Below are 26,914 nucleotides of genomic sequence, written 5' to 3' on the forward strand. Positions count from 1 at the left end.
ACATCGATCAGTTTCATATCAGAAAAAAAGAATAGTTATTTTCATTTTGAAAAAATAATTTAATAGCAATAAGCACTGAATAAGAAAATCTAATATGAAGAGGAAAGTGAAAAGCCAGGTGCTACTGAGCGAAGGCTTCCAGCACAGTCTTTGTCAAGTGGGTTTTATCAAGAGAACTGGTTATCTGATCATTTTTCCTTTTTCAAGGAGTGTGGGCTCTGGTTCCTGAGGCAGATGCCCAGACTTGCTAAGTGAGCAGAGCCTGGCAGCTCTTCCGCAGGCTTACACCAGGAAGCAGTGAAGAGGCCGCAGTCAGCTACAGAGATGGAACCCCTGGGAGATGGACAAGGAGCTAGCCCAGCTGGGGCCCGGGCTTGGACTCTTCCGAGGCCTGATCAGGGCTCCGAAAAGGTCAGCCTAGTCTCTGAACCCCTTTTAGCTGATGCAGGGAAAGAGGAGAGCATGAAGATGGCGAGACGGGAGCTCTGAGGGTCTAGATGGCCGACACTCTAACGGTGCTGCTGGCTGCCCCAGGGCGACCCTTCGAAGGAGAAACGGACTCGGGAGGAGTCAGGTAACCTCCCCGAGGTCACAGGACATCAAGTGCAGAACAGCCCCTTCCTAACTGGTGCCCTTCCAGGGGCACACCGGAAGGATTTTACTTTCTGTGTCTGCTTTTGCAGAATTATCTACTCAACTTTTTAAAAATATACATTCCTGGGCAGACCTACTGAATCAGAGAATGCAGGAGGGGAGCCCAGGAATCCATCTGAAATTCTCCCCTGGGTGATTTGTTTCCTGGCCTATGACTAACATTCTATCTGCCAGTCCAGGAGAAGGGGAGCAGTTAGTAAATTTATGGCTTCCTCAGGTGTGGCCCTAATGGCTGTCCTTGCCTTCTGCTTCTTACCTCTTTACTCCCCATCCTGCTCACACTCCTGTTCAATCTTCCTAAATACTGCTTTTATTGTGGACGAGGTGGCTTTGGCTAAGCCTTTCATATTTATAGTACACTGAACGTTATAAATTCGATCTCCTCAATACTGGTAAATTCATCTCCCTATCTCAATTCTACTTGTACCTTTGAGGTCTGGGCCATCATTTCCTGGCTGGATTTCTAAAACAGCCTCCCTGGCCTCCCTGCTTCCAGTTTTGACCCCTAATATCTGTTTTCTACCCAGCCACATTGTCATTTTTCATAAACACACATGTGATCTCTTCACTGTCTGGGGAAAAAAAATCTTTCGACGTACCGACTCTAAAAATTCAGATCCCTAAGCTCCACTTGAGACTCACGGACTCAATCCCTGGGAGTGGGGCCTCAGATACTTGCATTTTAATAAGCTCCTCAAGTGATTATAATGCTGCGGCAGATTAGATTGTTGTTCCATAAATATTTACTCCCTCCCCCAGACCTGCGTGAATATAAATACTTCCCTGCCCATGTGATTTGCTTGGCCAATGGGATGTGACAGGAACAAGTACTTAAAATGTACTGGAGTGGTTGGGGTTATGCTCTTGGTGTCTGCTGTTGCCATGAAAAGATGCCCTGGGAAGCCTGTTGACTCCAGAAGATTTTTTTATTTCGAAAAAAATAATAATTTAATGGTAGTAAGTAGAGATATATAAAGCACTTAAATCCAATCAAAGATATGGAGCCCAGCCCACTGAGACCAACACAGAACAGATATATCCCAGCTGACCCACAGATATGAGAAAAAGAAATAATGCTTGATATTGTAAATTGCTGAATATTGAGGTTATTTGTTATGCGGCATTATTGAGGCCAAAGCTGACTGATAAAGATGCATAGCCAGCATGGGACTCTCTGGATCTGTTAAAGTCCAAACTCCTCGACCTGGTGTACAAGACCTGCGATGAACTTGGCTGGCCACTCTCTCTTCTCTAACCATTCTGCGGTCTCCGCCTAGGTTCACGATTATCTAATTGCAATGTTCCCTCGCATCACCATACCTCCGTAGTGCCACTCTGCCTTTCCCCTTTGTCTCCCACTATCTCACACCGACAGCTCCTTTAAGACCTGTTTATGCGCCACTACCCAGCACATTAAGAGCGCTGTTACGTCCTCACCTCTCAGCACCCAGACAACCAGCCACAGACAGGAGAGCATTAGCATAGAGGCTCTGATCACTCTGCCTGTGTGTGGATCCCACTTCTACCATTTATGAACAGTGTGACTTTGGGCAAGTTATTTAGCTTCTACGTACATTGCACGGCTTGTAGTGACAAGGGGAAATGAAGTGATGTGAATGCTCGGCACAGAGACCTGCCACATACCGCCTCCACGTGCCCAGGGTGAGACCTGCGTGAGGCCCGGGACAGACCCAGTCAATGAAGAGCTGACCAGGGGTACGGTGTTTTAATTTTCATACCTTCGACATGAATGAGTGAACCCCCGGGTGAGATACGTGAATGCTACATCTGTCGGGGACAGTACCTGTTTTTCTATGAGCCGAATGGTGTCCTCCGAGGCCTTGTCCTTTGACTTCTTCAGTTTATTCATTGCGCTGGTACGGACCTTCCGTAAAGAGTCTTTGGCTTTGTTGGTGTTCTGTTTGGCCAGTTTCACCAGCATTTCCCTGTGCTCCCTGGTTACTCTAATAAGACAAACAAACAAAAAACAAAACAAAAGAACATTCAACAAAATCGTCCTACACATTAACTGCTAACTGAGGATTTAACATACTGTCCACTAGCTCAGTGTTTTGTAACCTTACTCTCCGTCAGGGGATGATGTTCGCATCCCTAACACATGGCCCTGAGTGAGCTCAGGGCCAAGGAAAGTTCCCGGCGAAGTGGCTGAGGAGAGGGCACTGCTTAAAAGCATGAGCCGGGGAGCCTAGGCGGACCTGGGGTCAACTCCTGGCCATGCCGCTTAGGGCAAGCAGAACTGATCTGCTTTCCCCAGAGTTCTCATCTTTACAATGGGGGTTGTCGGTACCTGCCTCAGGCGGTGGTGTGAAGATCACATGACATGATGCTTGCAAGTCATTTAGCTCAGACCCTGGCACATTTTAGTGCTCAATAAAAGGATGTGATAATTAGCTAGGACGCTAGCCCCTTCTCTCCCACTAAAGAAAGCAATGCAAATGAGTGACGATGCGATAGCTCCCTCTTAATCACCACAAATAAGTAGCAACCTTCAGAATCTTAACTATTATTATAGCCCCAAAATAACATGTGAAAACCACTGTACCAGTTACTTTTCCAGCAAGTATCCATGAGAGTGTCTGGCATGTTATAAATGCTTGATGAGTGTTAGTGATGTTTACTATTAACATCATAATCATAATAACAACAGCGAGCACACTGAGGGCCTACTATAAGCCACAAGGAGCGGCACCTTGCATGCTGATCCTTACAACTGTATGAGGCAGTTTCTATTATTCCTGTTTTACATTGAATCATCACGACAACCCAGCTGAGTAGCCCGTGTTCGTCCTGCCTTCATTGCTTCATCATGTGCAAACTGAGGGCCTACAATCTGTCAAAACCGGTGTTGGGCACGAGGTTGCTTCGGTGAACATGACAGACCTTTGTGCTGCTCTTAAGGGGCTTAAGTAGGGAGGGAGAGGAGAGAAATTTACAGCAGAGCATGAGAAGTGCTGAGGTGAGGGAAGTGGGGAAGTGGAAGGTGTCACAGGAACACAGAAGCAGCTCGGCTAACTCGCCAGGAGCTGCCCGAGTTCGGGGAGGGGCCATAAGGAAAGACCTGCCCAGAGAAAGCACACCTTAATGTGGCAGTCATGAGGTCCGCTCACTAGTATTCTGGTTTTAATTTCTTCCCATAGAAATGCATTTCCCCATCTTCTGTCAAGTTCTGTGTGGCTGTATGACTTGCTTTGAACAATGAAATGTGAGCAGAAATGACGGGTGTCACCCTAGGGCAGAAGCTTTAAGAGCCAGTGTGTGCCATACATTTGTTTCCATTGGCCACAGTATAAGTGGAGTGTCCAACAGCTCGGGTCCCAGAGCGACTATGATGAACAGCGCTCTTCATGCAGGATGAGTAAGGAATAAATTTCTGTTGTTATAAGCTATGGAGATTTGGAGGCTGTTTGTTACTACAGCACAGCCCATTCTATCCGAACTAACACATCACACTAGGATCTGAAGAATGAGTGCAAGTTGCCAGTCCTGGCATGGCAAGGACAGACTTCCAGGAGGAAGAAAGAGCATATAAAAAGGCTTTGAGCTGCAAAGAGACCATGTTGAAAAATTGACGGGAGCGCAGATAATGAAGAGAGCGGCAAGAAAAGATGCTGGAAAGCCATATCACGGAGGGTCTTGTAAGATCATCAACTGCATTTTCCAGATTGAGAAATGAGGCCCAAAGAAGTTTGGTACCTTACACGAAGTCAAACCTAGACTGACCTGTTTCAGAAGCCAATGGTCTCGGTCTTACAAAATTCCTCTGCTCCTGGGGCCCTGAAATAGACACCCTTGGCATATGGTTCCTCACATTCAACCATTGGGGTTCTTGCTTAGCAAGGACAACCCACAGACATTCCACGTGAAACAGTGGTGAGCAGCTGTTAAAGATTTAGTGGCATCTACCTGATATTTTTTTCCCTGATAGGATGAGAAAAAAATTTTTATGTTTTTGAGAGGCTAAGCTCTGAAAACAAAGTGGACAGCTGTGTTATAAATAAGTTCTCCTAGATTCAGCTAATTGAAGATGTATTCTCAAGATAAAAATGATACTGATTGCTGCCATTATTATGGCCCTCTATGCCAGGTGAGTACTTTAAGTGTATTATCTCACCGATCCTCATGACAGGTCATCAAACTAGATTCTCATACCCCTATTCTGCCATGGGGAAACTGAGGCACACAGATGTTACACAACTTGCCCATGGGCTTGAGTGGGAGAACTGGGATTCGAATCCAGAGCTTTCTGGCCTGTATTCTTTCCACTACTCAGTGCTGCCTACCCCTTGTAATCTATTTCAGATAAATTATGCACTGCTGCCATTACTTCTGCTTCCAGGCAGAAAGCTTTTCAAAGTCAGTAATTTGAATCTTGGGACTGAAAAGGACAAAACCACCATGTCAGGAGTTTAGGGATTTGGATCAGATCTTGTTACTTTTATGGTTTTTAAGTCATTGAACGAAAATCACGCTGACATGTTTAGGTCTCTTTTTTGTTCTGCCAAAGCATATGTCAGTATAAGGAAGGAACAGGAAAATTAAAACTTGATCCACTGATTCAAAAAACTTAATCCTGCTGAAATACTAGGAGGGGCAGAAAATAAATGCATCTAAGTTTGTAAGAAACCTCTTAAACTTCTCTAACAAGAAGTATTTCATATATAATGAAATCTTACATTTCATATATAATTTGAAATAGGTATCCTACTGTTTAGATAATCTTTAATAAAAAATTTTACCTAATCAACTTCCTTTTCACATTGTTTTATTTATATTTTGCATGAAGAAAAAGCCATAGGTTTAAAAAAATACAAACTGAGGGCTCAAAAAATCCTAAGAGTTAAAGGCTTTATAAAGAAAAAATCATTATATATAAATTGGCCTTAATAAAGTATACTTTGTATTTATTAATGTAAATGTGATGCTACTACACTATTAATACCATATAGTTTCCGTGCATAATAGTATCCAATTATTGATACTGACAAAAATATTTTCGTTTCAGGATGCAAAGACAGAGGCAATAATCTAAAGAAATGGAGAGGGGGATATGGGGGGGGCAGGGAATGGAGAAGGGAGGAAGGGGAGGGGACGCCTGGTGCAGGAAGGGTGGAGTTTGGGGTGTTGAGCTGAAAGGTATCTAAAATCCAAGATCAGAAGCAGTTAGGGTGATGGCAAGGGACTGGTTTTGAAGTCAGACAACCCTGACTCATTCCTGGATCTATCACTCAAGAGCTGACTGTCCTTGGGCAAGTTACTTAATTCTCTCTGAGCCTCAGTTTTCTCACCTCTAAAATGAAGATAATAAAAACACCTCACAGGGTGATTTGGAGAAGCAGACAGAACATCTATAAAGTACCAATAAAGATAGCAGCATAGAGTAGCCTTGAATAAATGATAGTTTACGAATGTTTTAATCAAACACTCTTAATTAGTTTCTCATGAAACATAGGCACATCTGTTTTAGAAAAGAAACATACTATATTATGGAAATATTTTAATTCCTTTCCAAACCAGTGATTAATACATCTGATCATCTCTCTCATTCATGGGGTTCTGAGTACATGCCAGCTTGTATTCCAGGCTTCTTGACTCAACCAGTTGGTTCTGAACACCGCTCTGTGCTTAGCGTGCATTTATTTGTACATCGAGCGCTGGCTGAGGCCCCTGTGTTCCATGCCAGATCCTGGGCCAGGCCGAGGAGCTCTAGAGAGAAGGCAGTCCTGGTCCAACTTCTCTAGAGGCTCAGTCCAGTGCTGGAGACAACTTGTCAGCCACTACTTAGAAAGTGTATGACTGCTGCTAGGGCAGAGAGGCGAACCTGTGAAAGGCGCATGTGGAAAGTACAATTCACCCACCATGAGATCTGGAGAATATCTAAGGGATGCAGAGTAACTTGTCAGCTGCAGAAGAATGGAGAGGGCATTTCAGGGAGAAGCATGGTAGGAAATATAATGGCAGGAGGGTCTGAGGCTTAAAAGGGTGCATCAGGGTCAATTTGTTCTGCAGGCCTGGAGTTTTCAAATTCTTCTTTAGCCACAAAACTCTGGCTTCAAACAAAACCAAGGCAGGGGCCTCATTTATACAACAGATAAAAAGGGAGCTATTCCAGTTAATGAGAGAAAGGGCACAGGGGTGGGGGTGGCCCTCTGCCCCAGGCCTGTGAAGCTGAGCCCCACCTTGACTGCCCTCCACTTCTGGGCCACCGCTTACTGGCTGAGCGACCTTAAGCAAGCTATACTAAACTCTCTGCATTTTGATCTTCTCATCTGGAAATAGAAACTGAAAACAAACAAAAAACAGCATCTACCTTTCAGAGTTATTATGAGAATTAGATGAGATAATACACGGAAAGTATACACTACAAAGCTTGGTAGAGAATAAGCAATCAGAAAATATGAGCTGCCTTTGTTGCGATTGTTATTTATGTTTTGGCAACCACTGAGGCATCTTCAAATCATGAGGAATTTATTCATGCAAGATTTTGTCAACAGAGAAATGACAGGGCAAACTATGCTTCATCAAGATGACATTTTGAGATCTGACTAGTAATTTAACATCTGATGCACGTTTTAAAAATCCAAATGCTCCCAGCACAGAGTCCTGACATTTCCTTTTTAAAGTATTCCTTCCTTCCTTCCTTCATTCATTCATTCAGCTTATAGTTTCATTTACTGGACATCTATTATGTGCCGCTCTGTCAGATACTAGGGATATGGCATTAAACACACGAGTTTACAGTCTGGCAAGGAAGGCCGTCATTAAACAAACGTATACACAATTAATCAATATATCACAGTCATAACAAGCACAATAAAGACATATAGAGTTCTATGAACATAATTAGCAGGAGAAGGGAGCCTGACTAAGCTTTCCTTGCAGGTCTCCAGGGACTAAATGAGAAGATATTTAAGCTAAGTGATATTTAAGTTGAGTCAGAGTGGATGGGCTTGGGGAAGATCATTCCCACCAGCGGAAATGGCCTGTGTAGAGGCGCTGTTCCAAGATGGTGGGTACTGCTCTTGAGGGACTGAAAAAAGGCAGTGTGGCTGCAGTACAGAACACAGAGAGAAAGACTGTCCCCAGCGAGGAGGCTGGAGAGGCTGGGAAGGGCAAGCCCGCATATGCAGGTGCTTCAGCGTCATCCTGAGTCTTAGCAGATCCATCTAGGGATGAACAGACATACAAATGTGGTACATACATACAGAGGAACAGCATTCAGACATAAAAAGGAAATTCTGATCCATGCTACGACATGGAGGAACCTTGAAAACATTAAGCTGAGTGAAAGAATCCAGACTCAGAAGGACAAATATTATATGATTCTACTCATATGCGGTACCTGCAATGGTCAAATTCATAGAGACAGAAAGTAAGATAGCGATTATGAGGGACCTGTGGGGTCGAGGAAAGGGAGGTTAACGGATATAGTTTCAGTTTTGCAAGAAGTAAAGAGCTCCAGAGATGGCTGCAAAACAATGAGAACGTACTTAATGCCACTGAACTGTACATCTTACAATGGCTGAAATGGTAAAATTTTTGTGTTATCTTACCACAATAAAAATTGGGGAGGAGGAGAAGTCTTAGCAGATTGTTCCTAAGAACATGGGATGCCATTGATATCTGAGTGAGGCAGAGGAAATGTGATCGGATTTACATTTTGTGCAGACGGTAGCATACGAGCCAGATCTAAGAACATGGCAAAAGCTGGCCCTGGAGCCTCTAGGCAGACGCATGGGGAGTGAAGACCCACCCTGGAGCAGCTTCTTGGCTGGGGAATGAAGACAGCAGCCTTTTCCGCTAGGGTCAGAGAGCCTCCTAGCACAAGGTAGGGGTTTTGGCTGAGCTGGCAAGGTCACACTTTGTTTGTACAAACTCCACCAGGCAGATCTTCCAGTAACATCCTGGATGGGGGCCTTCCTGCAAAATTCCTTGAGCATGTTCCCATGAACAATAAGAGGAGGGCATGCCCCGCTGGTAACTCACACAGCAGAGAATCCCACTGACTGAAATGATACTTCCTATTGTTTCGGCGAGGATGGGACACACGGACAAAGCTATTCACCAGGTATGTATCAGAGGAAGCTATCTGCTCAGCTTGGCCATTACAGTAAAAATCTGTTATGTCAGCACTTGACTTCAAAAGGATCTCTGGTCACTTAGAGGAGTCTCTAAAAAATAGAATGGCACGCTTTAAAGCCAGGAAGACCTAACCTGGAACCCAAGCTCTGTCACTATTAGTGTCAGAACTGTGAGCATGCTACTCGACTTCTCTGACTCAGTTTCTTCATTTATGGAATGGGAGTAAGAATGTTACTAAGGGTGGAAGGAGTAAGTGAAACAATAGTGTCCAGGGCCTGACACCATGCCAATGTCTATGCGTTAAAGCAGCTCAGTACCGGGGGCTGCATTCTTATTGTTTCCACAGGATCTCCAGGACTTGAGGATAACAGGATGTGAGTGGTGAGAGAGAATGACCAGAAGGATTTAGCTCTCACTCGGAGCCTGGTCTTCTGGGTGGGTGGTGAGCAGAGAGGGAAAGAACGGAGCAGGAGGCCCGAGTTCTGCTCCAGTGGCTGTGGGAGATAAGTTAAGGGAGAAGGGAGCTGCACTCGCAAGGAATGGCCCCTCAAAACACACCACTGACAGCTCCACTGAGAGAAACCTTGCCACCTCCTCGCTGGACTTCAGGGAGACTTCCCCCCAGTAGGACTGTCAGCCTGCAATCAGCAGCAGACACATGCCTCGGTTTATTGTTTATTATTTGCTGGTGGTGTTGCCCAATGCCTTGGAGCTGCTGGCCTAAAGGAAATGTTTTTGTTTGTGTAGCCCAGCCAGACTTCCTATGCTTCTAGGTACACAATTCCCTCTCTCTTTCCTTGAATCTCCACCCACCTTTGGCTCACAGGCCTGTCTGACAGATACTAATGTCTCAGAAGGACATCAGGTGTCCTTTTAGCCCAAAGAAAATCATACACGCAATTTGGAAGGACTTCTATCACCAGAGTAACTGGTTCTCTCTGGTGACATAACTGGCCATGTGCTTTCAAAGGACTGTCCTGGACTAAGGCCAGGCTAACGCCAGCATACCATCCTGAAACACAGCCTGGTAGGATGGACAGAAAGATGGCTGAGGTCAGGGATTACAGCTCCACACTCCCGGCTGAGTGCCCTTGATTAATTCCCTCATCTTCTTCCTTGCCGCCCTAGAAGGATGGAAGTCCAAGTCCAGGCAGTGGTGGAGGCAACTCTTGCCTCAGCTCTAATGTACAGGGAGAGAGCACGGGCTTGGGGGTGGAAGCAGACTTGACTTCCAATTCTAGCTCTGCCACCCACAGAGTGAGTGGGTAACTGTGAACAATTAACTCTTCCTCCCGGAATCACAAGGAAAGATGTCTAGTAAAGCATTTAGGAGAAGTCCGTGAAGACAGACTGCCAAGGTTTGAGGCCCAGATCAAACACTTCTTAGCTATATGGCCCTGGCATGTAATTTTACCTCTTTGCTTGGTTTTCCCATCTGTCAAATGTGTATAGTACCATTAACTTAGTGAGACTGTTGTAAGGAGTAAGAGTTACTATATGTGCTAGCACGCGATGATGTGCTCAATAACATTAGCTGTTATTGACTTTGACCATCAGATGGGGTGGGCAATGAATGTTACCTCTTCCACAATTAGGAGCAGATGAGAGACGGTTAAAGAACTCTGCATTTATGGGTATTATTTTAAAGCTGCTAACCGTAACAGTAATAAAAATAATGGCGATGTCTCCTACTGAGACAGAACACGGCTACAAGCCCAAGCTCTGAGAAAGACTGCCTGATCTTCCACTTACTAACAGAGTGACACTGGACCATTTCCCAACGACTCGTTCAGGGGTAATAACATGTCTACCTCAGAAGACTGTTGTGAATATATTAGTTAATATACAGATAGCATCTGGAACAGCAGTGGACACGTCGTGAGCGTTCACGCTCACCGATTCCGTAAACACTGGCTGCATTATTGCACACTTACTACACGCCAGGATTTGTTCCAGAGGCCAGGGCTACAGTAATGAACAAAAGTGACAAAGCTCCTCCTATTCATATGCTAGCGAAGGAGAGTAAACAAATATAGAAAATAAGGCAAAAGAGGGAGATAAGGAGGAATCTTGCTATGACAGTAGAGGCCCATTTATATCTGCCCAGACATCTGACTCCAGTGTCACCTGCTCCCCCTCAAAGAGTAACATTCGCAGAGCTCTTTCCACGTGCCCGTCTGAGCTGCCACACTCTCCACACATCAGCTCAGTGAATCTGCACAGCACTTCCACACCTGGGGTGCTATTGCCCAGATTATATGGACTAGAAAAGGGAGGCTCGCACAGATGGAGTGACCTGCCCAAGGCCACACACCAAGTTCCCAGTAGAGGGGATGTGTGCCCAGAGCAGTCTGATTCTTGAATTCCAGACCTCCCTTGGTGCTAGGCAGATCTAGGCGACTATTCTTACTCGTGGTAGTAATAAGAATAGCACTGCTCTGACACTAAGGCCTGCTTAGACATGTAGTTTGCTGCTACTCCTCCAGCTCCCCTACAAATCCCAGTGCAGTGGGGAGAAAGGAGAAAGGGAATCTATAGAGGGCTGCAATGGACTAGTGATGTGGCCCAGAGCTGTCAACTGCCAGGTCCTATAGACAGGTGCAGGACACAACGTGTGGAGAACAGAGGAGGCGCAGGGAGAGGAGGAGCCCGTCGTCCTCTTGGATGTAGCTTTTGCGTAGGTGTTGGTGGCGACTTTCTCCCCAGCCCATGCTCTACTCTTGATTCCTGACTGCACTTTCATGTGTTTAAACCAGAACATCTGTGCTGGGAGGGAGGCCCCCCATTCCACACCCTTGGGACCTGAAATAGTAGGAGGTGCTCCTAAAAAGCCACAGACCAGGTGAGAAGCAACACTGAAGAGAAGGCAGGCATCCTGTACGCGCAGGGGCTCACGCAGGCCTGGAAGGCACCAGGGCTCATCCGGCAGTATGACTGGCCCTGCGAAAGCAGTGAGGCACCAGGCGGCGGGAACAAAAGGGCTGGAAAAGCAGCTGCCGTGGCTCAAAGGCAGTTTGTGACTGCCCCAGCCCCAACGAGGTATTTAGGCATTCTCCTGATTTCTTTTTTCTTTCAAGATGGCTAAAGTCTGAATGTATGTGGGTGTTCTAAGAAAAGGGTATTACCAGCAGTTCCGGGAATGTGTACACTACACACACACGACCCCTGGTACGAGATCCACTAGGCAACACAGCAGCTAGATGGGGAGGCTGCAGAGCTGGACGGAGGTAGGTTCCAGGTCAGCAGCCCAAGGAGCAATGCGCTGATGCAGCAAGAGTAGGGGCTTCAGAAACAGCAGACCAGATGGGACTAATGACTCCTCCGCTACTAATCTGTGACCTTGAGCAAATTAGACTGATTCCCAGTTTCCTCATCTGTATTGTACACATCTCGAAAGAGAGTTTATCTGCAGCCACTAAAACAATGAGGTCACCGTGAAAAGATGTATATAAGATGTCGTTATGCAAAAAAAAAGCAAGTCTGCTACTGTAGATATTTAATCTCATTTTTGTAAACTAAATGTGTATGTGTGAATGTGTTTGTATGCACATCTTTTTACATCTGGTAGAATATATACTAAACTTACCAACAGTTACTTCTGGGAAGAATACTTGAGGAACAGTAAAGAATTTTTTATTTTTCTGTGCGATAAATATGTATATGATTAAAAAAATAGAGATGAAATATATCTGATAAGATTCCAGTATCCAGAATACATAGAACTCTTACAATGCGACAAAAGGACAAATAACCCAATTAAAAAATGAGTGAAGAACTTCAACAGACATTTTTCTAAAGATATACATTTGGCCATTTGCCATATGGCAAACAAACAAATGAAAAGATGCTCAACGTCATTAGCCATTAGGACAATGCAAATCAAAGCTATACCACTTCATCCCCAGTAGGATAGCAGTAATAAAAATAATAATAACAATTAAAAAATAACAAGTGCTGGCAAGGAGATGGAGAAATTGGAGCCTTTATATATTACCAGAGAGGATGCAAAATGTGTAGTGCCTGCGGAAAAGTATGGCAGATCCACAAAAAGTTAACAGAGTTATCATGTGACCCAGCAATTCCACTCATATGTATATACCTCAAAAAATTGGAAAACATGTTTGTACAAAAAAACTGTGCAATGATGTTCATAGCAGCACTATTCAGAATGGCCAAAAAGTGGAAACAAGCCAAATGTTGACCAACTTACAAATTGATAAACAAAATGTGACCTAGCCATACAACAAATTTTATCTGGAATAAAAAAGACTGGAATACTGACACATGCCACAAGACGGACGAACCTTGAAAACACTAAGGTAAGGGAAAAAAGCCAGTCCGAAAAGAACATTGTGGTTCCCTTTATAGGAACTGTTCGGAATAGGAACATCCCTAGATACAGAAAGCAGATTAGCAGTTGCCTAGAGCAATGCAGGGTGAGGGAGGGTCAGGTGGGTAGTGAGTGCTGGTGGGTATAGGGTTTCTTTGTGAGGTGATAAAAAATGTCCTAAAACTGATCATGGTGATAGCTGTACAACTCTGAAAATGCTGAAAACCACTGAATTGTACACTTTAAATGGGTGAATTACATCTTAATAAGGTTGTTAAAAATGTCATGTGTCGCTCTGGTTCCTGCCCTCGAACAGTGCTTGTCTCCTAGACGGAGAGCTCGATGGCAGGCAGCATGCCCTTCGCGTCCTCACCTGGGGAACGGCAGAACTGCCCTCCCACGACAGGCAACAATCGCTGCGCAGGAAAGTTCACAGGATCACTCAGTAACAGCAGCTAACGTGGTAATGACAACCTAACAACTAACATCATCTCTCACTGAGTGAATTTCCTTCCTTTCTTCACCAGGCTCAGACCTGTGGCGTGGTCTAAAGGCTCTGGGTCTCCTCCCGCTCCCTCTCCCCTTCATCCTTCACAGGAGTTTCTCCCAGCAACTCTCCACAAACATAAATGCTGCTATTATCCCATTTTACAGATGTGGACACTGCGAGCGTTAAAACAAGCCTAAGATCACTTAACTCTTTTAATCGGTTTTCTTTTTGCATTTTTCTGACTGTAACCCTGGCTCCTCCCGGCATCGAGTCTGGCTCCCCCCGGGCTGCAGAGCCACTATCCCTTCCCATCTAACTAGGCCTGGGACCTTCCTCCTGCCCAACCCAGCTAGCTTTCCCTGGAAAAACCTGATCATCTATGTGGTGGGAAAATACATTTGAGGAAGAGAATTTGGGCTAGGAGAAGTATAACGCAGGGCTCCCTGGTCCCATCCTAAGAATTCTCTTCCAGGCTGGCACTCGGAACAAAGTGTGAGGGAAGGAGCCTCATCCAGGCATAAGGTCTATCATCCGCAACAACGCCCAGAGGAAAAGTGGGAGATGACGGTGGCCATTATCCAACCATTGTGAGGCCGGGGGGAGTGGTTCACGGGGCCAACCAAGGTTGTCTAAAAGAGCCGAGGGCTCTGGGCCTTCCCAGAAACACAAAGCAAGCGTCACGGCCCAGGCAGCACTAGTCATCAGGTCTTACCTGTGAGACACCTTCCAGGAGGTCTCGTTCACCACAATTCGTATTGGAAGAACCAAGTGCTCATTAACAACCAAACCAGTGTTCCTGAGCAGCTTAAATGCCAAGAAAATTACAACATAATGACTCAACTCCTCCCACCCCTAAAAACAGAAGAAAAGATAGAGGAAGAAATGAATGAACATAGGGATCGGGGAGGAGGTTAGCGAGGAGGAAGAGAGGGAAAGAGTATTTAGTGTGAGCTTCCTACCCAATCCTCCTCTTCTTCGCTGGTGGCACACCTGCATCCTGCCTCTTTCCTCCAATAAACCTCCTGCGTGTCTAATTGTCCTGGCATCTGCTTTTCAGAGGACCCAACCTGATGTACTCAGAGTGACAGAACAGGAATTGGAACCTAGGCCTGTCTAACCCCTAAGCTCTTGTGCTTTCCTTTATATCCAGAAATTAACTGATAAATAAATCAGGTTGCTAAATCCAATGATCAAGTCTCAGACCTTTTCTTCCTTGACCTATCAGCCAATATTCATGTATCTGTCAAATATCATCAAAGTATGTCACCTCATATGTAGACAGGTCTATTCAGGCAAGATCCAGTTACTCATGATTTTAGATGAAAGCATAGAGGGCTCTAGACTTTTAATAGAACAGGTATTCTGGAAAGTGTTAAGAACTTTCTAGAATCACAGCATAACTACAAACAGTTTATTTTTGTGACCTTGATCTAAGATATGCCCTGGTTGACTGTATGTTGGAGGAATGCTTTGTTAATTGAAATTTGGAGTTACTTAAAGGTAGTCTGCCCTTTCTGCAAACATTTTAAGAAAAAATTTGAGGAGGGTGAGGCATGTATAGTTTTGCTGAACCTGGTGATGTTTTGGACATTTTCCCACAGAAAGTACAACAAATTTATTTGCAGTGCTTGCCCTGGGAGAGCTGCATGGATTAAAAACTCATACATGCTTTTAAAAAAAACATCCTCATGTACACTTGTAATGGGCTCATTTTTTATATAAGTTATACCTCAACAAAGTTGATTAAAAACAACCAAACGCCTTACATTCCAGAATACCTCTTCCATCAAAAAGTGGCACATAAATTCACTATCAGATTACGCATCCCGATTTGAGCTTTGGAAATTCTGTTCTACATGGTTTGGATTGATATATCATTCATTTTTAAAATACTCCTTACTACAAAAACAAACAAACGGACAAAACAAAAACAAAAAGTGCTAAGAAGTCCCCAGGTGAAGGAATAGACTTTGAAGTCAAAAGGACCCATATGTAAATCCTGCGTGACCTTACTAGCTAAATGAACTTGAAAAAGTTATTTAAACTCCCTTGGACTTGCTTAGCTCGTGTCTAAAAAACATAAGGAATAAGAGAATGAAATGGGTTGAATAATATCGCATAGAGCCTAGAATACAGTTTGCACTCAGTAAACAGTCACTTTGCTTAATATGATTACTGCCATGCAATGAGCCAGATGATCCAGCAAATATCGATGAGATTTCCCATGAGGAGGATGTCAAGTTTGGGTCTGAGGACCACTGGAGGCATCGTGTGGGTGTGTTGTGGATGGCTGTCTGGCGCTGAAATGTCCACATCACTCAAAAGCTCGGCAACACGCAACACGTGGTCACAACGAGCACTGAGACAATCAATGAGCACTGAGACAACAGGTACGCCGAGGCCCCCATGTTCTCTTCACTTCTTTTCCAATTACAGCCCCTCTCCCAGCAGAACAGGAAGTAAGGGTTTAGAAAATCATCATAACACTGTTAGCAAAAGAGAAACATTTTAAACAACCAAGATATTCAAAAATTATGAACTAGTTAATGCTATACATTAAATGCAAACACTATGTATCCTTTAAGAGTGAGGAAGAATTCCAATCAGAAAAAGCAATGACATATTAAGTTAAAAAATGGTGCCGAACTGTATGTATAATATAAGCTCATATCATTACGAGAAAAATGAAGGAGATAAAGACATGTGTTTGAATTTGCATAGAAAAACATCTAGAAAATCAAGGTAGCAAAGTGGTTCCCCATGGAGAATGGAATGGGATAGTAATTTTTTTATTTAATTCTACTTAAGATAAAACCAATGCGGACATTAATCAAAAAAAAAAAAAGCAATGAAAGAGGAGGACAATCAAGGAAGGACGCCACTTCGGTGGGAAATGAGTCATTCTCACGTACTTTTATTTCTCCAGTGAATTCCGGATTCCTTACAGATTTATTTAAAGCTGGACATGAACTCAGTGCTCTCGAACCAAAGCAGCCTCATTCTACTTTGAGTGCTGTTCTCACTGACATTTGGTAAAACAATGAGTAAGGGACTGCGTTTGCTTGTTTGGGGGCATAACGAAGATGCAAACAGGGTAGAGTCAAAAATCTGTCCTGATCAAAATGAACTCCGGCTCAAAACTTTTCAAGGTCCCTGATTCTGATTAAGAAATGAAAGGCTGGAATTCCAGAAAGAACTGAACAGGAAAAAAGGCAGTAGAAAGACCTCAGTTCGAATCCTACTTCTGCCACTTAGTAGCTATGACATTGGGCATTAACCTCTGTGAGCTTCGGATATCTCATCAAATAGGCAGAATAGTTTCCTGACTTCTTGTGACCTCACAGTAGTGTGAGAATTCGGGGAAAAGCTGTAAAGCACTTAGCACAGCACCTCCAGCCACTACACTGCTAGTATAGGCAGTTAATAAATAGCACCCCAAATCTAACCACATAAATAGAAAAGAAAGGTAGAAGGAACTCTTTCAGTGAATCTTTAATGGGAATGTTCAAAGACTCCATCCAACTGACTGACTTCTCTAAATGAAAGAACACTGGTCAAGGAATAAAACAAAAGCTATACATTTGTCAGTGGGGATGAATATAACCAAAGCTTCTGAGGCTCGATGGTATTTTACTAAGAGGAGTCAGGAGAACTTAGCCACATAGAGCTAGATTCCCAGAGGCTGTGAAAAGAGGACATGGTGATAAGGACCACTCAGACCCAAGCCTGACCTGTTATTGATTTAGGATATTATTTTCTGCCCACTTCTTAAAAGAATCAGAGGCAGGTTACAGTAAGTTGCCTACTCAGTACACTCATTTAAATGAGAATATAAGATTCCGAGGAGTGTGACGAGGGCGAGATCTGCTGCAACTGAAAATAAAACTCAGCTCTGGGCATCCAGAGTCAAGGCAGAAAAGCAAACTCGCAGACTATCATTAGGCAGAAGAAATCACAATCAATCAGGAAAGGCAAATTTTCCTAGAACTAAACTCGACATTTTATAATCAGAAACTGATCCTAAGAATTTATGCTTCTGATTCCGTCCCACCTCCCAGCATAAGCTTTGGTGCGTTATTTTTCTCCCTACAGCTTTGCCAATTTCCAGCTGTGTGACCCGGAGCCAAGGCCTCACCTCCCTAAATCACAGTTTCCTCACCCTTAAAATGGAATGATGCTCCTACTTATTTCGGAAAGGGGATGAAAGAACATTTGCTGGCATTAACTGGGTGCCTGCTAAACATCAAAAGCTTTTGTATATATTATCTCACCGAAATCTCCCAATAAACGTATAAGGCAAGCTCTGTGAATACTTCACAGATAAGCTGAGATTCAGGGAGGGGGAGGCAGTTGCTATTGTCACACAGCTAAAAATCAGATGAGCCAGAATTCAAATTCATGCTTCTGTGATACCAAAGCACATATTTAACTGTACTTTTCTAACTTTCCCGAATACGTTAAGCACTTAGCAGTTCCTGGCACATAATTGATAACAAATTAGTTCCCTTTCTCACTCCTTCCTTTTCCCCCAAAGTAAAATTTTACACATATATAAAGTTTACTGAAATAATATTAGTATCTTATATTTATAAAGCTTCTTTTCTCTAAGGAGATAATACAACTTAATCTACTTTCTCTACTAATCCTAAAATCTCTACCTGTAGTTCGGTGTTACTTTACTTACTTTACAAATAAGGAAGTAGAAGGCAGCAAGCTGCTAGGGTGAGTGCCCAGAGTCATATGGAAGTCACTGCCAAAACCAAATAAAAATCTTGGTCCGTTTTACATCTGAATCAACCTTTATCCTCTCACATGACATAGCCTCCATAATAAAGAACAGATCATTCATTTTTTATCTGGAAAACTACCAAATGTATAATTCAGTACAGGGCCTCATGACCTTACCACCTTGTCAAAGGGAAGAAAGTATATAAAAAATGAGGTTTGCAGGAGCAGAGGGTTTTGGTCTATCAACTTTCTCTTGGATTACGCCCATTAACCAACATAAAATGATGTAAAATATAATGTAACAGATTCCCATGTCTTTGGAAATTCAAGTTAAGTTAAACTCACTGATCCTTCAAACATGTACACTGCACCAAGGGCAATCATTTAGTCCTGTGGGGCCGCAGAGGTGCACATTATGTCAAATAGATCTTTGAAAGAAAAATATGATACACAGTCAGGCCACTCTCAGAGGAACCGAAGCCAGCAATGAGCATTTAGCAGCATAAACTCATAGCATCACAGAATCTGGGGCTCCACAGGGACCTGGCAGATCACTGAGAACGACCCCTTCATCTAGTGTATGAGGAAAACGAGGCTCAGGGAGGTTAAGTGGCTTTTCCAAGATTTTACAGACAAGAGAGCAACAACTAAAAAATAAACCTACTGATCACCATCCATTCCACTTGCAAATCTTGCTTCACGTGGCACTTTCCAGAATTACACATCTATTCAGAGAGCGCAGGAGAAAGAGTCTGTACTTTGGTAATAGAAAAACTCAAGATTCAAATCCTGACTGCCACTTACTGACCATGCAATCTTGGGAAAGTCTCTTAATTTTTCCGAATTTAAATTTTTTCACCTATAAACTGTAGGTAACACTAAGTTCCACATATAAGCTGCACGTAATACCAATAAGGGGCCTGGCACGTGAAGGTACACATCAGATCTGTATGGCCCCAGCACCCAGCATCAAGCCTGGCACATGATACAACTGCAGAAAATTTGCTGAGCAAATGATGAACCACCAAGCAAACAGGTACTGGACTTGAACCCAGGTCTATCTGGTTCTTAAACAGTAGGCTATATAGCTTTCAAGTTATATGATTTCAAGGCAGAGTTAATTCTGACTTACAGAGTACTGAAAACACAATGGAATAAGATGGCAATTTTCTGGTCACTAAACAGGAAAAAAGTTCAGCAGGAAAAGTTTCTTGACTCTTAGTGTTGGGATTAATTCTTATTGCTAGCATGGATGCACCATGAAGCTCTGGAAGCAACGAAACCTTGGTTTAGGTCCCAGCTTCAGCATAAGCTCTGTGACCTCAGAGATATTACTTTACCTCTCTGAGCCTAAGTCTCCACACCTGGAACGAGCCCACATTATGGGGATGGAAGCATCTGTAAAGGAATACAGGAATTTGTGCGGCACAAAAAGATTCTGACTCCTTTTCCCTTCCCGTTATTTGGCCACTTCATTCATTCCTTTCACATAGGTTTCTGTTCAGATGTCACTTCCGGAACCTACCTATCCACAATAAAACCCCAATGGACTCCCTCTGTCCCTTTACCCTGCTTGTTTTTTCTTCATAGTCATTATCACTGGACATGATGTGTATTTCTTCGTTTTTGTGTTTACTGTGCCTACTCAACTATGAGATAAGCCCCAGGACAGGGGATTTTTGTTGTTTGTTTTGTTTACTGCTACATTTCAACAGCGAGGAAAGTACCTGGCATGTAGTTAGTGCTCAATAAATATCTGTTGAAGGATGGAATGAATTAATTCAACTCTTACTTGGAACTTGCTATCTATGAGGCACTGTGTAGGAATAGGGACTTAAAGGTAGTTAGGAAATGAGATCACAGAAGGAGAAACTGATTCTGCCTGCTACAGAATCGGGAGAGGATCGATATCTCACCTGGACTACTGCACTTGCCTCCCAACTACTTTTCTTGTGCCTGCTTGGTCCCCCTACCTTCCATTGGTTAATCAGCAGCCAGAGAGACCCCCGAAGTCACATTAGACCAGGTCATTCCTCTGCTTAAGTCCCTCCAATGGCTATATTCTAATTGAATAAAGCCTAAACTCCTTTCCATGGCCTGTAAAGCCGGAACCATCAGCCTCTCCTTACTAGCCCGACCCCCTCTCCTATCATTCTCTGCCCTCCTCACTGAGTTTCAGACACACTCACTGGCTTTCTCTTTCTCAAACATTTCAAGGTCCTGCCATTCCTTTCCTTTCCTTTTTTTTCTTTTTTTCTTTTTTTAATCCAAAGTGTGTTTATTGGGATGGTTCCTCACTCGTCTTGATTCGGGGTGCTTTCAGTGGTGCTTCCTTCTGAAGGAACACCCTTCTGTAAGCCTTGCTTTTCCTTCTGTAGGCTGACAGAAAATAGTGGAGCATCCAACACAGAACACTACCATTTGTGCGTGACTAAAAGCGGTGGTGGTTTTATAGCATCCTGGGCATTTCGCATCCATGCAGCAGACTTGGGGCTCTGCACCAGGCGCTTCTTCTTGTGTTTCCTCTTCTCCTCTTCTGGAGAGGGATGGAGGAGGTCCTTAGCAAGAGGCATGTACTCGTGGGGAGGTCATTACCACAGGAAAGGCCATTTCTTTCCTTTTTTAATTTAAAAATAAACATACAATAGTTTCCCCTTATATGCAGGGGATAAGTTCCAAGAATCCCCAGTGGATCCCTGAAACCACCGATAGTACTAAACCCTATACACATTGTTGATAAAGCTTAATTTACAAAGTAGGCACAGTAAGAGATTAATGACAATAATCATAAAGTAGAACTATTATAATATACTGTATTAAAGTTATACAAATGTGGTCTCTCTCAAAATATCTTATTATATTGTACATACCCGTCTTCACAATTTTTTTTTCCTTCTTCACAATTTCATGGATAGAAGATTTGTTCTTACCATAGATCTTAGCAACTTCAGCATCTAATTTTTTTTTTTTTTACTTACTTTTGAGAACTTTCATCTTTTCACTTAAAGGAGCACTTTATGGCTTCTCTTTAGCATATTAAAATTGCCAGCATCACTAATCTTGTATTTCAGGGCCATTACTAAGTAAAATGAGGGTGATTTGAACACAAGCACTTCAACACCACAATAGTCGATCTGGTAACTGTGAAAGCTACTAAGTGACCAATGGGTGGGTAGCATACACAGCATAGATGTGCTGTACAAAGGAATGATTCACATCTCAGGTGGGATGAAGCGGACGGCTTGAGATTTCATCACACTACTCAGAATGGTGCACAATTTAAAACTTATAAAATGTTTATTTCTGGAATTTTTCCTTTAATATTTTCAGACCACAGCTGGCCTTGGGTAAAAACCTCTAAAAGCAAAACCATGGATATTCATTAAAAACTCTAAGTTCTATATATTTATATAATTAACAATATTCTGTTCTTATGCTTAAAATTCTTCAATAAGCATGGACTAATGCAAAAATAACTCTTCAAAGAACATGGATTCGAGATTGCAAGTATCAAGGTCTTTGCTGACTTGGGACCTTTGTGCTGGCTCTTCACTCTGCCTGGAAAGTTCTTCCCCTAGGCTGGTTCTTCCTTACCATTCAGCTCTCAGCTTAATGGTACTACCTTAAAGAGTCCTCTAAGGCTAAAGTTGTCCCTGACATCATTACCCTCATCAAGTCACTCTCTGTTGAGACCCACTGCCTTTTCTTTCCAGGTAGCATGATGTTATCTGAAATGATGTTATCTGTTTGTATCCTATCTTCCCAACCAGAATGTAAACTACATAAGGACAAGGATTTTATCAGGTGGACTACTGCATCTCCAGCCCTTAGTACATACTAGGCACTTAATAAATATTTCTGAATCAGTAAACTGGACCTCAAAAGATGTTGGCGTTTACCAGGATGAGAAGTACAGGTAAAGTATGCTATCAGCCTAACAACTTCATGGGTATTGGTTTCCTTACAAGGACAACTGCTCCACTGCATCCAAAATATGTAAATTTCAGCCAAACTTACTTGGGAATGGGTACCCGAATTAGCGTCCCTTCCACTTCTGGGTTCAGATTCATTCCACTTTCTCTTATAGCCTTGATAGCTGCAGCTGTACACTGAAAACCAGATCAAAAGGTAAACAGAATTAGTAAATAATTATTACCAGATGCAAGCCCTCTGCCGATAACTGGCAACCCATCTTGCCAGAACATGGAAACATTTAGTTCTGTTACCAGTAAGATCAGGAAGTTACATTGGTGTAGAGTGCTTTGATCAAGCTGAATAGCAAACTATGTCCACTCCTGGTACCAGTGTACTGTGGGGAGGAAAAAAAGCAAAGAGAAGGAAAAAATAAAAAGAAAACAGCTCTGCTTCTTTGAAAAGATTTCAATGGTTTGAGGCAACACAGATCAAAACCACAATAAATCCTCAAGGGAGGGGTCCTGGTCTGTGCAAAGATTGGTGTAAAGACAGATGAAAGATTTTATACGTTAAAAATTCCAGTTGACATTTTACACTGAAAATATACCAGTGCTGATTTAGAATGAGTAAATAAATTTAACTCATTCGCATCTATACTCACACCAACCTCATTCATGTTTTAGAATAAGCAATGAATCTCTGCTGGCGTGTGCTCCAGGATAAGTACCGGCTAAAAGCATGAGGTTTGGAGTCAGAAGGATCTCGGTTCAAATCCCAGCTCTGCTTACCATGTGACCCTGGGCCAAAAGCCTGACCTCTCTTGAGCTTCCCTTTCGTAATCTGAGACCATGGAATCTACACCGTAGAGAGGACTGAATGAGGTAAGCTTGAGCAATGCATCTCACTCTGTGCCTGGCCACAGTAACACCCAGGCAAGGGGAGTTATTATTTACATTTAGCATGTAAAGGTAAGAATGCACAAAACCCCCAAACGAGGCTGAGTTGATGCCATCTCTTAGCTGATGCACTGCTGTCCTGCCTGACATCCTCCAGGGTCTTCTCCACACAGTCCTGGTCTCTACTGTGCCAGGTGGTACACTGGTTTCCCAAAGTGCCTCACTCACCTCAAGCAATATTATAACCCCACCTTGAATGCCATCCTAAAGGGTGAAAGACCAATGTAGAAGAGCGATACTTTCACTGGCATCACAATGTGGAATCCATGAAAATGTGGTCTCTGACATTTTCCTAAGAATTTTAGGTTTGACCAGAGCCAATCCACATCACTTGGATTCAAAGGGCCAATTCCCAGCATTAAGTTCCTCCTCAGACTTTCTGGTTTAAAAGAATGGGGTTTGTTGCATACCTTTTTTATTTTTCCAGGGTTTGCTTTGTTTTTTTTTGAGGGAGTGCCTAAAAAGCTTATCTATTTCATTTTAAAATGACCTTAATTCTACAGGGACATGGGTTGTTATCATATGCGAACTTCCACGTGCAGACGAATCATCTCCTTGGAGGGCTCTGTACAGAATCTAACAGTGTGGCCGCTGCTTAAAACAGTAAATTCCTAAAATGATACCTCTGACCACAGACTATTGGAGCTGGAATGGATCTCTAACATAACCAAGGACACTCCCTACCTTACATATACAGGAACCTGTTGGATAAGGTCACATCCCTAAACACAAACATGGTCTTTCTAGAGAGTCAAGAGCGGTGGAGTGAGGACCTCACCCGTCATGCTTTCGCTTCCCGGCAGAGTTAAGCGAAGACACTAGGCTCCTCAACTGAGTCCAATGACGTCACCGTCTATACTTTCTTCCAGACCCGCTAGCTCAATGTATTTAGTGATTATAGCAGAAGAAATGTGATTTTTTTTTTAATCACTAAAAATTATTTGGAATTAGGTCTGGTGTATAAAGAGTATGGCCAAAGTAAATAAAAGAGCTGGATAAAGAAAAGAAATTTTCCTCTGCAAGAGACCTGCCATCTTCCTGAATTAAAATGACACACAGATTTCTAAAGTTAACGATAAGAGGAAAGTCTCCACTTTGAAGGGGTGGCCTGATCTCAAGTCTCCCAATCCTTTCCCACTCCTCCTTTCCTGACGCTTCTCACTGAATGACTGATAACTCATTGTGGTGACCGACCACCATCACCTCCCTCTCACAGTCAGACCCAAGTGTTTCCATACCACCTTCCCCTACAGGCACAGGAGCTGATACCAAGCTAGGCAATCACCGTTTCAATATTTACATCATCCTAACACAAGGCTCAGTGCCAGGTCCATGGTAAGCACTCAGTAAAAGCTTGTTGAATGAGTATACTAATGAACTGGCTCAGATCTATTAGAAAAACTTATCTCCTTATTTTTACTTTATGTATATAACCCTCTAAAACCTTATTTTAGACTTACTTGTTCTGTATCCTTTCATGTACAGAAAAAAATGTAAATCAAGAGAGGTTTCATTCTGCAAAGAAAACTGCTGGAAGACATAGTTCTAAAATATTCTAAAATATAGATTTTAGTTTGATAACGCTGGATGTAGAAACTCGGGGAATTAGTCATTTTCCCAACATCACTTCTGAACTATTCATGGTTCAGACAAAAAGGCATATATTTCTATCACATTTCCATCTTTTATCTTAGCTTTTATACCCTCACTGAAGGGATGCTCACCAGTATTCCAAGGCAAACAGGCTGTTCTCAAAGGGCAACACTGACCAAGAGGTCATGGCTGTTTGGAGTACTATGTTGAGAAAGATCACAGACCTCACCTGGGGTCAGGCAGAAAGTGCTGTCATCAATTAGCAATGTCTGTTACTGCCATTCTTAAACTAATTTATGCTAAAAGACAAAAGATGCTAAAACTTTTGTTGGCAGGTAAACAAGTCCTTGATAATTTGCGTTCAAGCCAACTTCGTTAGAGATATTTCAATTACTGGTCTTCCATTTTCTTTATGCCCCAATGTCTCCCTGGAATGTAACCTCTATGAAAGCAGGGACCCTGTCTATCTTACTCATTAGTGAATTCTGGCACTTCAAATAAAACCTAACAACCTGCAAGGACTGAAAAAATATTTGCTGAATTAATAAATGAATGGTAAAAGCAGCACAGGCTTTAGTGTCAAACAGATCTATGTCCAAACCTTGGTCTACCATAACGGCGTGAACCTCGGGGATATATTTCACTTCTCTGAGCCTCAGTTTTCTCATCCACAAAACGGAACAAATAATGTTCAGTTTTAGAGAGTACCTGTGTTGATCACATGAAACAAAACAGAAAGTAGTGAACACACTAGACACTCAGTGCACATTAGCTTTTTTCTTCCAGAAGGGCAATAATAAAGCCTGCAGGGTTATTTTCTGGTTTTTTCTTGTTTTTTGTTTTTTGTTTTGCCTTGTTCAAATAATGCTGTGGGTTTTTACTCCCTTCTTTTCTTTCCCATCATTAACTCTAGCTGCAGGCAAGTTTATGGAAAGCGGCAACTGGGTAAATCATTTATCAAGCAGGACACATGTTAAACAAATGCAACAGTTTTCTGTCTTCAATGCATTTGAAAAGATTATGCATGTAAATCTGCATCGTGTCACCACAGTATGACACAGAAATGCGTAGGTTTGGAAAGAAAGCCAACCGCATGTGAAACAGAAAGGAATTACATAAACACAGAGAGGATTAGCTCAGCATTTTGAAGTTATGAACCTGGGTACTCTATGGGCAGCTTCTAAAGGGGAGGAAGGAAATGTTTAGTTAGGGCTATTTGTTTAATATATATGCCAGATGAGATAAAGGAATTCAAAAGACAATGTAACTCACACTTCCTCACTCTGTCCTTGTAAAGAACCTCTCTGAGATGCTGGTAAAGGGTTGTGTTTTTTTTTTTTCCTTTCAAAATTTACAGAATTTCAATTTGGAGAAATGGCAGAGATGCTCTGGTTGAAAAATGAAGACATACTCCAACTTCCTAAGAAAAAATTAAGCTATTAATACCTCCTCCTGCCTCATGAGATGCTCTGATGGCCAATCAGGTGCTTCTTCTGTGAATGCCATTTGCTATTTAATAACAGAAGTGGCTAGCTCTGAAAAGCAATCTGTCTGATGAGGTCTTCAAGCTGTGTAATTAGGAGGCTATTCCCTAAATTGGCCTGCAGTGCCTAAGGGTGTAGACGAACCAGGCTAGATAGAGGCCTCAGTGGTTCAGAGGGAGCCAGAAAGGGAAAGCACCAACCGTTCCCGTTCCCTTTCATCCGTCTCTTTGCTCTTCAGTAGCACCAGGAATGAGTGTCTCCCTCCCATCAACCTAATAGCAAGTATTCATCCATTTGAGGAAAATTTACTGAGTGCTTCCACGTGCCAGGCACTGTTTTAGGTGCTCGACACAATGAACAAGTTAGATGATTTCTACAAGCTTAGATGATTCTAAGCTTACAATCTAGTGAAAATGAGATGCAAAATAAAGATGTAAATAAATATATAACTATTAATAATGTTAAGTGCAATGTAGTAAAAGAACTGTGCTCTGTACGAGAGGTTAATGTGGAGGAATAATTTAGATTGAATAAATTAGGGAAGGCTTCCCTGAGAAACTGACATTTAAGTTATGATCCAAAATACAAGTAGCAACTAGCTAGACAAGTGTTCCAAGCAAAAAAAACACAGGCAAAGGCCCCAAGGATGCGAAGGGCATGGTGT

At 42.8% G+C, this 26,914-nt stretch overlaps 1 protein-coding gene and 1 pseudogene across 2 annotated transcripts in view; both read right to left on the minus strand.

Moving 5' to 3' along the window:
- MRRF (mitochondrial ribosome recycling factor) overlaps positions 1-26,914 on the minus strand; it is a 48,544-nt gene that overhangs the window by 7,527 nt on the left and 14,103 nt on the right. For both annotated transcript variants that reach the window (XM_016155956.2, XM_016155955.2), the window contains exons 5-6: positions 22,320-22,411; positions 2,459-2,618 (exon numbers count right to left, since the gene is read on the minus strand). In XM_016155956.2, the coding sequence (XP_016011442.1) occupies positions 2,459-2,618; positions 22,320-22,411 (252 nt within the window). The remainder of the gene's footprint in view (positions 1-2,458; positions 2,619-22,319; positions 22,412-26,914) is intronic.
- LOC118615027 lies at positions 19,235-21,181 on the minus strand (annotated as a pseudogene).

This window comes from Rousettus aegyptiacus, unplaced genomic scaffold, assembly GCF_014176215.1.
Source record: "Rousettus aegyptiacus isolate mRouAeg1 unplaced genomic scaffold, mRouAeg1.p scaffold_m13_p_3, whole genome shotgun sequence".
In the NCBI taxonomy this organism is placed as follows: Eukaryota; Metazoa; Chordata; class Mammalia; order Chiroptera; family Pteropodidae; genus Rousettus; species Rousettus aegyptiacus.